We start from the raw sequence: 15,753 nt of genomic DNA on the forward strand, positions 1-15,753 counted from the left end.
CTAAAAATCCTCTGCCCCCTCCCCCGCCAAGGCGGCAAATGGTAACTGGTCCCTAACCGAAAAATATCATTTGAGCTGATCCTCTCACTAAGGCACCGTTGCCAAGTCTGAAAATGGCTATAGACTATGAAAGGACAGATCTGAAATTCGAGCACGTTTTACTCTGAAAGAGAGTCAGGATTTGGAAAACCAGGCTGCTTACCCCCAACAAAAATTCAAGAGTACCCCCGTGGGGTTTGGGGTATGCGCACTAACACAGCACACTGATTCAAGGTAATTAGCAATTTATTGTTTACTGCATTGTTGTTCATACAAAGTCGCTTATGCCAAAATCCAAATGATTCATTAAAAATACTTATCAGGAACAGATATGCTGACTAAACGCAGGCTTTGAAGCTCTTAAATAAAATAACGTTATTAAATTTTACTGTCTGCTGTTTTTGAATACGAGTACATTCTTTGGAAAACGTTATTTGGAATTTTCTAAAGTAAACATCAATTTCTCTTATACAAAACAATTCAAATAATATTCTTTTAAATTCTGCCCAACATAAAAATCGGATCGTACATATTTTTGGGATATCTAGGACCACGCGAGTGAGACCTGGCGCATCTCCACTTTCATTGTCAATGTATAAAATTCAATCATAAAAAAAACAACAACAAATCACATTTTTACTTTAAAAATCTGCCTATAATTTTATATCATGAAAAATAAATGCTTTTTATCTCTTTTAGCGTCTCGCATGGAGTACCAACGAAAAGAAATAAATTTAGAGTTGTGTATTACAATAAAGCGTGTTCATCAGTACCATCTGATCTCCAAACGTCAATTCCAGCCAATAATATATTGACTCACTGTAAAATAAAATTGTGACTATTAGGAGATAAGTTAAAAGGAATTCTCCTTTCAAATTCCCGGGACAAATTTTCTCCAGTCGATCTGTACATTTATCTACACAAATCTATATAAAGATCCCATTTCATAATACTGTAGCTTGAAACTGTAGGAAGCAAAAGAATCAGTTTGCCGCTGTATAATGCCACAAAAACGCTATATTTGAGTACAAAATTTTAAGTAATAAAATTTTCCAGTGTTACTTTGAGGACAAGCAACTCTGGTAACTCCATATCTTGAACAAAAAACATACGCAACTGTTTTAACCCGAACTAATAGTTACCAAATACTGTTTGTGAACGCTTCGCATTAAAACATAGGATTAACGCTTCTAATTTTTATGTATTTGGAAAAAAAAAAGCAGTCACAAAGCTCCAATTCTTCTATCCATTGCCATATAGCTATCTTGCTTTATAGTTATGCCACCGACTGGAAAAGGAAAAGGAAATAATCGATCAATAAAAGAAAATATTCCTACTAAAAGGCACTCCTGGCAAACGAATTTTGGACGAAAGGGAAAAAAATTACTTGACATTTAATTAGGGAAAAAGCACTTTGAATTGCCTTGCGGATAATTTTCCAGCATGTGAATACAACAGCTTCGCATATCATCTGAACCAAAATTCACTGGCAAAGACAGGCGGCTATGCTGCCAACCTTGAAATTTGAATTCCTATCGTCACCTTTAAAATGTGAGGACACCATGCATAGAATTCAGATATTAGTCAAAATAATCGTCAGCTTACCCCTTCCAGGTCAGAGTCATCATGTACGGTTGGAGCACAGGAACTGCTCTTCACAGTACTGGCCGTACTTGTACTTGATTTGCTTGAACTCATGCTACAACTCTGATACCCAGTTCCTCTCTCGTTTTCCTGACTTTGAGGTATCTTCTTCACAATGGCGTACTTTTTCTTAAGCGGTTCCCGAGGGTCAACCACGCCAAGTGTCGTTGTCTTCTTCAAGGGCTGCACCAGCATGGCCGGGTTCGTTTGCAGGGGCGGCCCCCCTGGCCGAGCAACCCTATGAAGTGGTCTCCTCGGCTGTGAGGGTACTATAGGTACAGGGGCTCGCATACCGGGAAGTTGTCTGATAAGCTCACCAGGGGGCATTCTCTGGATGCGCACCGGTCCTGTATCGTTAGGTCCCTTCTCATTGGGACCCTTTTCGTTGTCTCGTCTTTGCCTAGGACGTACTCGATTAGGTGGTGGATTATACTCTAAGTCACCTTCGCTACCAGTTTCCCATCTTTTTCTAAGGGGACGCGGGCCATACGCAGCCGCGGTTCCAAGGCTAGCTTCGTTATCATTAGAAAATGAATTGCTGCGTTTCCAGCCCGCAGCATAAGGGGGAGGTATGCCGAGTGAGTCCATGAGTCCATAAGCATCCGTGTTAAACCCACCACATTCAGCGGCTACACGAACAGCATTAGCAAAGTCCGCGTCAGTAAAGAAAGACCCATCACTGCTAATACCACTTATTCGGCTTGGGCTTGAGGCCGACGATTCCTCATCGGAACCGCTAGTGTTCGTCACAGACTCGGCCCATTGCATGATGATGTCACTCGTAATGCCCTCGAGGTCGATCGGAATAGGCTTCGGCTTCGATCGGGATTTCTTGGACTTTTCAGATTTTCCCGTCACAGACTCGCGGTCGTTTTCACCGTCATGAGAAGCGGCTCCAGCCTTTCTATGTGCCCGCCTCCCCGAATGGCCGTGAGGTTCTGTTAGTCCACTCTTCCCAGTGACACCACTCATCCCGCTCATTCCGGTTTTTCCTGTTAATCCTGTCATACCACTCAATCCTGTCTGGCCACTCATTCCAGTCATTCCGCTCATACCTGTCATTCCACTCATAGCACTCATACCGCTCATACCAGTCCTTCCCGTCATGCCTGTCATGGCACTTCGTTCGCTGAACGGTGGGGAGGGGGGTGGGGATCCTAAGCTGCTCGGTGGTGGCTCTGAAGGGGGTGGGGGAAGCATATCCGCCCAGTTGAAGATAGCTAGACGCGGAGGTGGTTTGAGAGCCTTCCGTTTTCTTTGAAGCGAGCCGCAACTGGTTGAAGTTTTACAGCTTCGTTCGCTACTCGGACTGGCCGGTCTCTCCAAAGTTGGGGATTTTCGAGCATCAGAAGCATCGGGTTTCGCAGAAGAGTCTTGTTCTTCCTGGTTTTTACTCTCGATTTGTTCCACCCTTTCGGCGGTGGTCAGCGGGAATTTCTGCATCTCCATTTCTGTTTCTTTTAAGACAGACTCGTAAGTCGGAGGCGGTTCAGAATGAAAGGTACTAGTGGTGGGAATATTTCCAGCCATCTCAAAAGACTGAATCTTAAGCTTGGGTTTGGTCTTCTCCGTGTCGCTGGAGTCACTAGGTGCCTGGTTCGGGTCTCTTTTCCTTGAACTCGTGCTGGATTTGCTCCTGTTCGTGCCACTCTCAGGGAAGTCCAGGTACCGGATTCTTTCTTTGGTCCCGCTCTTCGGGAGAGTGCTTTCTGAGGGACTCCGAGATCCATTGGGTGTGGCATACCCTGTAGGAGAAATGTAAAACGCCTTGAGTTACAGTCTTACTACACCCTGTGTGCGGCCTTGACTCGATAAAAAGAGCATAATAGAGCTCGTTTCCGATATCATGAAATTTTCCAAGTCTCAAAAATTGTAGTAGTCAATTAAGTGTCAAAAGTAACCTGAAACTCCACTGTTTTCGCTTTACCCCATTCCCGCGTTTTCCCGCCCTTTTGGCAGTTTGTCTTTTCTTCTTGGTTCTTGGTTCTATTCTTCTTGGTTCTAATTGGCTAATAATGACTGATCTCTGTTCTAATTGGCCATTATGCTTGGGTTGTGGTACTTCGAAAAACTAAAGTAAAATGTACTCACGATTTGGCGGTGAATCCAAGAACTTGTTGCTCTTGTTCAAATGCTCTTGATAGTGATATTTTGAGTTTGGTATGTTGTTACTTTTGCCTTGCTGTACATCAGCCGGGCTGTAGTGGTTCGTATCCAACCGATTTCCGCTGCCTAATAGAGGTGATCAAATAATAATAATTTTTAAAAAACTCAAACATTAAGGCAAGAAGACAGACATTACGTGATACCTATTTCTCGTGTGCAAAAGCAAATGGAAACACAGACTTCCATGATCCTATGAGTTTTGTATCATGCTAGCCAATCAGAAACAAAAGTGAGTTTCAAGTCAAGGAGATTAAAGCCAAGAGCTTCTCACGAATTGATTCCCGCAGCGTTTTCCCGCATTTGTCACGAATGCGTCACGTGCTTTCGTCGTGCGTTCTGATTAACTCAAAACGACTTCGTACTTCTTGCAAAGATAAAGTTGTCACTATTTAGAGTCTTTTGTTGTTAACCCAAGCTTAATGCTTTCATCAAACTTGTCCTATAATATACGATCTTTCTTTAAAAACTAACATTTCGTTTTTTCTCACTTTTTTTTTCTTTAACAGATGACTTCAAGAAGAACAATTCTCCTACCTGACAACTGGTTCAAAGAAATTTTATTGGGTAAGTCAAGACTGTTACTAGACGAGCCTCCTCTCCCTCGGCAGCAATTTGCCATTTGACGTGTACAATCGGAAGTTGAGCTGTCGCTAGATCTGTTATTGGTGAGTTGGTGAGTTGGGTCTGAATTTCGCTCTTCCATCCACAAGAACTTTGAAGCACGGGTACTTTTGCGAAAAGACAAAAAGACAAAAATACAATTATACATCAATAACTGGGCAATTTCCAGGATTGCCCTAATTATGCTTTACTTCGAACCGTGATAGATCAAGAAAACTCGCTCGCTACCGTGATTTGTTTTACAATGTTTTCTATCTTACGCCTTACAAAACCACTCTCAGTTTGAAGAAATCTACTAGATATTGGTTTGGTGTGACAAGGGAGCAATGAACTACGGATGATCAAGAATGAACAAGATTAAAATGAATTGCTAGTGACCCGCTAAAAAATTTGGCCTAAACCTTTGAAATTCCACCAAGAGTGAGTGACGTAGCTGAATCAATACGTGTATTGCATCGTTCCGTGGAAAAGGGGTCATCAAAATTCAAACCTTCCATTTACCTATACTAAGAGAGCAAGACTTACCCTGGACTCCCCGGCATGTTGTCAGCAGGTAAACGCACTAAAAAGAAAAAATAAAGTCAAATCACAATCTCATTTAGCTTGAAAGATTTGGGTGAAAATGTTCGATCGGCACAGGCGTTTGGGATTTTAACTAAATGGACAGTGAAAATATCAAATTCCACGACCTCCCTTGATTAATATAGACACCATATCTCGATGCTCCTCGGAATAGTTTTGTTGTACATGGAAAGTGCAAAAACAAAAGATGTTACCGTGAAGAGGAAAGAAAAACCTACCATTTGAGGTCAGGGCTTTTTTTGGCTTCTTCCTATGTCGCCTCTGTCTGTACAACAGCAGTACCACGACTAAGAGGATTACCCAAGCAACTGCACCCATAGTACCAATGAACCATGGCTGACGTACAAACATTTTTATCTTATACCAGGTGTCATCTGAGTCGGTACGCGCTTCAACTACACTGACTTCTCCGTCGGAGCCAACAAGGTCTGTTGTGGGTATTTTTCCCTCACTAGATACAACGTCAACACCTATGGAGGAAAAATTGAGAAGACAACGCGGTTTTCATATGAGGGTGGTAGAGCCAAAACCGAAATAATTGCAACAAACAATTAGAAAAAGGACTATATAACAAGGAGCCAATGAGAAATCAGAGTAAGAACAAGAAAACTACACAAAATGCGTATGACCAAGTCGCGATTGGTTTTAGTTTGAATCTGATTGACTGAAGAGTGTAGCGCAAGTTTTCTGGACCGATTACGATCACGGAGCGTTCTAAAACAATCGACCGCAATCCAACGCAATCCTGGATCACAAAACATTCCCCCCACATAGCTTCGATTATCCACGAGGCTCCACAGAGAAAACTCTACAAACTTTAAAGTTTATTCCCTGGAGCCACATGATTTGTTCTTCTCTTTTTATCGAAAGTGAGCTATTGAGGGCAATTTTTTCCCTTTTTAACTCACCTTTCGGCTTCGCAAGTGTTTTAGCGAAAGCAGAGTCACTCTTTGGCCCTTTGTGTTGTTTATTCATGATCTGCACTTGAATTTCATAACTAGTATTAGCCTGAAGGCCATTCAGTGAGTATGACGATCCAAATGAAGTATTAGGAGTAATGTAAAACACATCAGAGTCTTTCTTCCTCCAATAAATAACTGCCCTTGTTCCATCCATTGGCTCTGAAATCTACACGCACACACACACACACACACACACAAAAAATTTTAATTTTACAGAAGTTTCTAGTCGTGGCACTACACTGTAAATTAAATTTAATTGTACTGTAGTACCGAAGCAAGTGAAGAACTGGTCAAATACGTAATTTTCTTCCTGCAGACATCCGAGATTTTTTGGAAACGAGAGAGTTTGGGTCGGGTCACCCCAGCCTCCCTCGTTTTTTCACTCCTCCACCACTGGAAAAGGCTACTTCAATAAACAATTAAGAAAATAGTTGGTTTAACTAGTTGATTTGGTTCCAAACCTTACGAGAGAGTGTTACTGATAGTTTCATATTTCTTTTGAATCACTTTCACTAGCTTGGTGGAAAAAAGAGAAGAACTTCAGTTCTGAACAACTCCTTTTGAACAAGAAAAGAAAAGGCTATTTCTACTTTGAATCCAGTGCTATTTTTCAACAGCTAAGCTCTCGTGATATAAGCTTTCATTTACTTACAGTCCATGATATGTTAATCTTGTTATGTCCAGCAGGTTTTGCATCAATATTGATTCTTACATTTTTCCACTGGTCCACAGTCGGAGACGGTTCTGAAATCAAAAGTAATCAAACCATTAATTCATGTCATATTGTCCCACAGAATCCATATTAGCATTCTCCAAGCCTTCCTGGATCATTTTGGAACAAAACTCTCTCTTTACTTCAATGCTTCCACTAAACAGAGAAGAAATTCTAACAACCTACTAAGTTGGTACACCTTTCCCCTAAAAGTTCTGATCATCAAGGCCTGATCATGATCATAATTGACTCTTGGACAAGATACTTTACACTCTCTGTGCCTTCCTGGAACCAAGAGTACCTATGAATGCCTAGGAAACCTGGAAAAATGCCGGGGGGGGGGGGGAGGGGGAAGTACTGGTAATAGACTATCTTCCCACTTATGGAGCAGGGGCAAAAATTCAAGTTGCTTCATGGTACGCAAACCAGTATCATCATGGAAAATAACCAATAAATTTGCTACACATGTAATATCTAACTTACTTATGGCTACCACTGGTGCTTTCTTGGTCCTATGGGACAGTGGTTTTAAAGGTTTTGTGAGAGTACTGTCATCTGGGCCCACTGCTCGTACATTGAACAAGTACCATGTTTCAGATTCCAGGTTTTTAACAGTAAGCTTGTCTTCCTTCAGGGAGCTTACAGCTGTATTCCATGGCTGCTTGCCATTCCTTTTGCGGAACTCCACTACATACATGATGTCTGAGACATCTGAAGAAGTCACAGAACTCCATGCTAAATCCACAGAGTTGTGTGTCACAGAAGTCACAACTACATCCAAAGGAGGAAGTGTGGGTTTTGGTGTTGGCATCGTTGTAGGAGGGGATGTGATAGTAATGATCACTTCTGAATAGAGAGAGAGAGATACAAATGCAACAATTAGGATTATAGAGGAAAATTCAGTTTACTCACTGAATTCAAGGTTGAGATCTTTCTACAACAAAAAACTTACCGTTCACTTTTAGCTCTGCTTCCTCTGAGGCAGTTCCAATTTTGCTAGTGGCAACACATTTGTACATTCCTTTATCATTCACAATTGCATTAGAAATGGTCAGGTGTGAGGTCAAACCAGTCTGTGTTATTGAAATCCTAGCTGTACTCTGCAGTGAAAAGTCATCATCATTCAGAAACCAGCTGACAGATGGCTCAGGGCTGCCTTTCACTTCACAGAAGAAATCTACATTTGTTCCTTCATCCACCGATTGATTAAGCGGACCTGTCACGACTGATGGCACAATATCTGTGGGTCCTAAAGGCAAAACTCCAGAAATCAGGACATGCACAGTTTTTCTTTAAACCGTGCACTAATTTGAATCAGGTCATGGATAACCACACAGATTCTCTTGATGACTCACTTGCCATGATTACCTTAACCAAATTAAAAGGTGCCTTTATATGGCACAGGAACCTTTAGAGATAATAGTAATGATCCTCTACAAATTCTATCAGATCTAAAAATTATTGTATGCCTAATACCTTATCATCACTGATAAATATTAATTTAAAAGAACTGAACTTCAGTTTCCAAAGCTTGGTCTTAAAAATAAATAATAAGTCAGGGCGTGAAATTGCGCCTAATAAAGGCGCCAATGTGACTAAATTTTTCACTTTGGCGACCAAATCCTGAAAGTTAGTCACCAAATTGGTGACTACAACATTTCATCATAACCTTACTAAGAGATATAGTGAATTAAATAAATTTGCAAAGATAAATCCGCGACAAACTTCCTCGTTGAGTTTGTTTCCAAAACGTAGCACATGCATCTCGGTCGATAACTAGACGCCATCTTGGATTTAGATGAGCCTGAACGTTGCATATCATACATCCTAGTGTCCACTTTGTAGCATGTTAAAGATCTTTTCCCTAACTTAATTTTGGAGGGTCTATCTAGAACGCTGACAGGGTAATGAAAGATTTTGTTTGTCTTTGAAAATGGCGACCAACTTTTTTTTTAATTGGCTACCACTTTGAAGAATTTAGGAGCCAAGTGGCTATCAGAAAAAAAAGTAAATTTCACACCCTGTAAGTGCAAACTACAATTTCACACATCGGTTGAATGTTAAATTATGCTTCAAATTCCCAGAGAGGATAAAGGTCAACTAGTATAAATAAAAACACAAAGATCAGATCACGCTCATACCAATGACTGTAAGTGTTGCATCAGCAGATATAGTAGCACCAGGAATCAATGCCCAACAAGTGTACACCCCTTCATCTTGCTTCTCTACTCTAGAAATATCCAAGGAAAGACCATAGCTTGAAACAGAGAATCTACCACCATAATAATTCATTGCTGGGAACATAGAGGATGAGTCTTTCCCTTGTTTTTCCCAGATTACAGTTGGCTGAGGATCTCCAGTGGCATTACAAACAAACTTAGCTGGGCTTCCCTCCTTGACAATAACATCCCCTGGGGGTTGAACAATTCTTGGTTTAGCTGAAAGAAATTTAACAAGAAATGTAAACATTTAGTAACATTCCTAATCATCAGCTTCTTGTGAGAAAAATATACAGAGTAATATTACCTCTGTATAAAACTACCAACCAGTTACAATCAAACTTTTCTATGTGAGCCTCTCTACTCCTTTAGAGAAGCACTCTTCCAAAAAGTTAAAGTTTTTGTGAAAACAAGTCAGTTAGAAAACCTCAGGGTTATAAAGACAACAAGGAATTCCTTCTTTCCTGGGTAATCTGTATCCAAATCAATGGATATCAAAATGTATATATGTACATATACTACATATCCAAGTGCCAAGTGTTAAGAGAACTCTGTGACTACTTTCAGAATCCTTTTATGTTTTGAATCTCCCCAAAGTGACCAATTCATTCCATAAATTTTGATAATAAGTTATTACTAACAGTAACTGTATCTGCATCATTTAACATCTTGAATAAGAACAAAACAAAACAAAAACAAATCGCAGCTCATCTATTGGCAAATACTTACTTTTAACCTTGAGAGTGACTTGAAGTGTAAGGTCCTGTGCACCTGTTTTTACTCTGCAGACATAAGTTCCTTTGTCTTGCACTGTCACATTTTCTATTGTCAAGAATCCTTTTTCCACAACATGCCTTGAACTAAGCAGAGATCCATCTTCTTTTTCCCACATTACTTCATCCTGAGGACCATCTCTGTAATAGCATTGGAAAGTTGCATTCATTCCAGTGAGCACATTTTGCGAGGTTGGTTTGACAGTGAGGGGTTTGCCTGGTTTCTCTAAAGAGAAGAAAAAACCTTCAACAAAAAGCACTTACATTTACATTCAAGCTTTAAATAGCTATAAGATAACTGTTATTTCTGAGGTCTGCTCATAACAATTGCAAAAATACTTAACTATCTCATCCCACAGGAAGCAATTTAATACAAATTGATAACAATCTTAATCAAAATTTTTACATACCAATAGTAAGCCATGCTTTGTTGCTGTTTTGTTTCCCAAGAGGGCTGCTTGATTTACACACGTAGGTTCCTTGATCAGCCTCAGTAACTGAAGAAATTGTCAAGTTTCCTTTGGGTGAAATGAATGTCCTGCTTGTGTTTGTAACAGGGAGGCCGTTATGTAACCAAGAAACAGTAGGAACAGGGTAACCCCTTGGAGGAGAACATTTCATAACAACTGACTCTCCAGGATATGCCGTTTGGTTGTAAGGTTTCGATCGGAACACTTTCTTCAGCGCTAGAAGATGAGATTGTGCATAATTGATTATTATTAGTAATAACATTATACAAAATCGCCACATATAGGTGATCAAATTGTGTTAATGTCAGTGTTATGCTATTTTTGAAAAGAACAGTTGTTGGTGATATAAGCAGCTGCATCATGACATAATCACTTACTTCCAATCAACAAAGTTGCTTTTTGGCTGCGTGCTGTACCATAGCGATTGATAGCCACACATTGATAAGTACCACTATCAGATCTTTTCCGCTTATTTGACACAGTTCGCACAAAGTAGAGGTTTCCTTCAGGTAGAATTGTTCTTCTCCCACCTTTATCACTTGATATAGGAATTCCATCCTTAATCCAGGAAATTGATGGTGTGGGAGATCCAGAGGCACTACATTTCAGTTCAGTTGGTGACCCCTTAAGAACAATAGCATCAGAAGGATGTTCTGTGATAACAGGTTCGCGTCCTGAAGTGTAAGGACACAAAGATGAATAATAAAGAAGTGTTGGCTAGTTAAATACTTTGTGAGCATAACCCATCAGACCACTAAGAGCAGTTAACAGTTAATTTCTATTTACATTACCACCCCTGAATCAAACATTGTGGTCATGAGAATAAAGGAAATGATCACTAACCAAAAAAGCTCCAGATTGTTAAACAAATTCTCCTTGTCAGCATGTTATGAAATGTACATAGAACAGTATGGAAAATATGCATACTGACATTAGGATGCAAAGGGCTAACCAAGCATTATATCAGCAAAATTGCTGTTTATCCATACAAAGATGCAACACTATCAGAAGCTAGGGCTACGACCATGAAGAGACAAAATTTATTTAACAGGTAAAAGAAAATTTTAGAAAGAAAATTAACATAAGAGAGGCCTATCTATCAGAAAAAAAAATGTCTGCTACCCAGAATACTGACTGTGGAGAGCAACTGTTCTTTGATTTTAAGCCCAACAAGTGGTATAGGGTCTTGGAGGTTCACAATAATTTCCAAATGACTTGCATTTTACATCCTTTTATTAATATTTATTCTATTAGAATGACTGGATGAAGATAAGATCAAAATGACTTTTAACTAGTGTGATTTGCAATTCCCAATGTTAAAGATAAATGCATATTAATGCTAAATCTTGGTCCTTGAGAGAAAAAACCACAAATCAAATAAATTCCATTTCCACCAAAAACCCCTCTGAACTCCAATATTTGATTTCTTTGTGTGCACAGACAGTTTCCCCCTGATTGCTATAAAACAATATTCATAAAACACAACAATGAGGCTACCTTGACCCTTAGCAGTCTGGATCCACATACAACATAATATGAAAACAGAGACAGATGACTGTCCCATTCCTTGATATCTCATCTCCAAGCTTGAAATTAAAAAGACTGTCAATCAATGCTGATTACACTCATGGTCTCCACCAAAAATCTGAGACATAAAAGAAAATACACCAAAGGTCATATTACTCACATGCAGTCTCTGATAAAAACATTAAACAGGATACATGTGTTCCTTCGAATAATATACCCAGTACATGCACACGAGATTTCAAGCATTTTGATTCATCTGTTTGGTCACCTTTACAATTTAAGAAATATCAAAGTGAACCCTTTAACTCCCAGGATCTGATTATTAATTGCCCCCTCTTGCTGCTTCAAATTTTCTTGTAAATTAGTTGATATTCTCATTACCTGTTTGCTAGATACCTTATGGATATTTCAGGGAGAAGTTCCATGTCAATTACTTTTGGGAGTTACATGGTGGAGAAGAATGATCATCCATACATTTACACCAAATGTGCTTTTTACATTTAATAGCGTATCATGCTTCTATCTTCTACCTTACCAGATTTTGAAACTCTCATACAAAGAACATATTGGGGTTCTGAGTAGCAGTTCCCTGTTTGTTTTAATTGGATTTTGGGATATTCATAATACTTATTAAGATATATTGGATCATGAATGGTGACATTATTTATATAAAGTATAACAATAAAAGGGCTGAAGATCACTGATGATAGTTTGAATCGACAATAAAGAATAAACTTTCCAGTTTCTCTGAAGATTTCTACATTTATCAGATTACCAAACAGGTGAAGAATTTCAATTTCTTTTTAAGAATACTAACATATCATAAAAATTAAAAAAATTAAAATGTTACAGCTTGCCAAATGTACTTGACCGCCAAATACAAGTCAGAGATTTATCAACTTTCACTGAATAATTTGGTCCCTAAAACTTTTCTCTACACTCAATGGTGACCAAAATGGTTCCTGCAAGAGCACTAATGTATATGCTCAAGCTCAATAAAGTAAGAACTAAAACATCTTTGACATCTCAAGTGACTTGATAGTAAATAGGAAAATACCTTAATACCTTCCCTTGGACTAAAATGTGCAATTTTGACAAATGTTCAAAGTTAGAATGGGGAAGGAAAGCCATCAAGAAACCTTGATAACAAAAGACCAATACAGAAACAAAGACCCAAGCATTTGAAATAATGGGTCCAAGAATTTTTCATTGCCATATCCTTACAGCATTATAAAACCAAGTGTTAGAACTGGCAAGGGGGCAAGCAACGTGCACCTTAGGACATTACAGACATAAATGGACTATAAAACTTGATACCTGAACACCCACTGTCTTCTATCAACAACATCCACAAGTTAACTTCACTTCACTATTTCAATTTTGTTACATTTACAAATCCCGTTGTTTAAAAAGTCACTAGCTATCATAAGCTAAAGTTTTCAGCACCAATGGTGCAGTCACATATAAAACATGTGCTTATCATGCAGGTTTGAAGTGAATTGAGCGTGACTTTTTTTTCCTTGCTCAAGAATGCTAAACGAACCTCTCAGTCAGTTGTTGAGTGATTGTTATTAACAGGGATTCCTACTAAGGCAATTACATTCACAGATACTGTTATTTATTTAGTCCCTAGCGTGTTTCAAACAACAAAGAAAATAAAAGAGGCTTTGAGAAGTATGGTTTATCGAGACAGCGCGTAGAGTTTTTCTTTGTCTTTTTTCAAACGTGCGTGAGCTTTTGCGGATATTTGAAAGTTTTCCAGCTGAGAAAGCCGATCTTGTACAATAGGCTGAGCAACAAGATTGGAAGATTTATAAAAGAAAAGAAAAAGTGTAAACAGTATTCAAACGCATAATTCTGGCTCTAATGCCCAAAAACACAGACCATGATTGTTTCGCGTCTTTTTGTCTTTACAAAAGAAAAACTACATTGAACCGTAAGCTTCAAAGCAAGCTGAGAAAAACTGAGCTTTTGTCAATCGTCAAACAAAAAAATTGCAGCATCGAGTTCCCATTGGAAAAGATGTCGAAATAAAACACGATATGAAAGTCGAGATTTTAAAACTTTAATCAAAATTAGCTTATACTATCTGAAGCACAATGGCAACCCATGAAGTTATTTGACCTACAAGAAAAATACCGCTTTGTCCTTATCTCGCAGAATTGATGTCTCGCGTCAATATGCACCTTGCTTCGATTGGTCTCAGAAGTTTACCGGTGTCGTGTAACACACAAACCGAAATCACAACATAACTTTTGATTTCTTCAACGTTTTATTATTTATCGATAAAACAACCTTGCGAATTAAACCACAGGAAAACATGTTGATTCCCCACAGAAGTCATAACTTGATACACACATGTCGTTTATAAACGACGCCAGATTGAACGTAAGAAACATGCAAAGTGTTATCTGAGTAAATTATACGGCAAACAGAGGTAGATAACGACAGAAATGTGGGTAAATAACACTCGAAGCTAATTTATGTCGCCTTTTACCCATGGGAAGATTTTCGTACGTATGACATTAGTCTCAAACATAACAAAGATAGGCGCTTTTGATCGGTGTGGAAAAATTCGAGAGTGGCTCCGGCTCATTTTTAAAAAATACAAAACGAGATTATTTTCCGTTAAAAAGCCAACTTTATTCAAGTGAAATTACAGTTAAAGATGTTTTAAAACAAAGCACAGAGAATGAATACGTTCTTTGGTTCAAAATTCATAAAGTGAGATGTAATTTCGCACATTTGGCCCAATTTATTGTGGTCATTGTATTTTTTAATATGAAGCTCTCATTACCAAAACTTTTAGTTTAGTGACGAGAGCTTTTTAAAGAGGAGACTCAAAATTTGAATTGCTTTTAAAACCATTAGTAATTTAGATCTCGACATCAAGGTTCAAAACGAGATTCGATGTAATACCGAGTTGCGAAGGAAATTATACATCTCAACTCGCTATCTTCTTACGAGACTGAAGAAAATCTGTAGCTTCCGTTCTCACAAAAGCCTCGTAATCCTCTCGTTATCGACCTAACACGTTTACAAGTTTCTTCCCGAATATTCGTTAGCGAGAAAATAATAGAGGATAAATTTAGGAGCGAGGAGTTCAAATAAACCCAGCGAACCAGAAGCTGTTTATGTCTACTCAGCTAATAGCCAGCAGGCTAGCGTCTACGAGATGCCATGGATTACTCGGGCGCCAAACCTTATGTTAGTAATTTAACTGGTCGCAAGACCATCACAAGACTAGTTCTAAAGAATGCATTAAGAAAATTAACCTACAAACACAAGAAGCTTGGTAAACATAAAGCACAAAAATGGACACACTTCAAAAGCGTTGTTCACACAGAACTTGCTATATTCAGTAGGATAACAATACCTACCGAACGCGACCACTCGGGGAACGATGTCTAAAGTTGTAGTCTCTGCTCTGTGTTATTTGTTTTTCTCTTTTATCCTTTCCTGAAATCGAAACGAACGTTCCCCACACTGAAAACCTTCAAAGAAGTAATGAAGACATGACCACTATTAACGATAGCGGAGCTTTTGAAACACTCTCAATTCGGCGACCTCGTGACATATGTCAATCACTCAATCATAATACAATTGTGCGTTGAACGCGCCAATCTATTATTTTCCTTAGCAGGTCGCAAAGACAATAGCTGTCGGGCTGTTCTAAATCGTTTTGTTTGTATCTCGCGCAAAAATAGCATGATGATCCTTCAAAAAACGTTTAATAGCGAAGAAGGTAATTTTGGAAATTATATTAGGAAAGAAATTGTTGATGGAAACACAGTGAGATTGTGAGCGTGATTTCCGCCGGAAGTTAAGATTTTCAACATGACTGCAATTTTGATAAAAGAATCTTAAATGCGATAATGAAAAGCTTTTATTTAAACGAGGAAAGAGCGTGTTTACCTTACCCTCGAACTTAAAGACTCACTTTTGAATAATGAAAAAATCTGTCTACTGGTATCCTCTCTAATGCCGCAAATTGTCAATGTTTACAAACTGTCTTCTGCACAGGTGAATCGCCAACTT

The 15,753-nt window shown here is 38.8% G+C and overlaps 1 protein-coding gene across 2 annotated transcripts; it reads right to left on the reverse strand.

Annotated features, from left to right (window-relative positions):
- Positions 1–267: 267 nt before the first annotated feature.
- Positions 268–15,242, reverse strand: LOC113676186 (uncharacterized). Of its 2 annotated transcripts, none has more exons than XM_027192809.2 (16): positions 15,096–15,242; positions 11,686–11,833; positions 10,566–10,862; positions 10,129–10,404; positions 9,675–9,944; positions 8,868–9,164; positions 7,679–7,975; positions 7,210–7,572; positions 6,667–6,758; positions 5,961–6,180; positions 5,271–5,522; positions 4,996–5,032; positions 4,384–4,577; positions 3,775–3,915; positions 1,645–3,428; positions 268–858 (listed from the first exon to the last, which is right to left on the reverse strand). In XM_027192809.2, the coding sequence occupies exons 2-16, from the start codon at positions 11,765–11,767 to the stop codon at positions 856–858; spliced, it is 4,605 nt and encodes a 1,534-aa protein (XP_027048610.2). In that variant the 5' UTR covers positions 11,768–11,833; positions 15,096–15,242; the 3' UTR covers positions 268–855. The 2 variants fall into 2 exon arrangements, with proteins under 2 accessions (XP_027048610.2, XP_027048609.2); XM_027192808.2 differs by having other exon boundaries at positions 268–1,327.
- Positions 15,243–15,753: the final 511 nt, after the last annotated feature.

Source organism: Pocillopora damicornis, chromosome 6 (genome assembly GCF_964200805.1).
Source record: "Pocillopora damicornis chromosome 6, jaPocDami1.2, whole genome shotgun sequence".
NCBI classification, from domain to species: Eukaryota; Metazoa; Cnidaria; class Anthozoa; order Scleractinia; family Pocilloporidae; genus Pocillopora; species Pocillopora damicornis.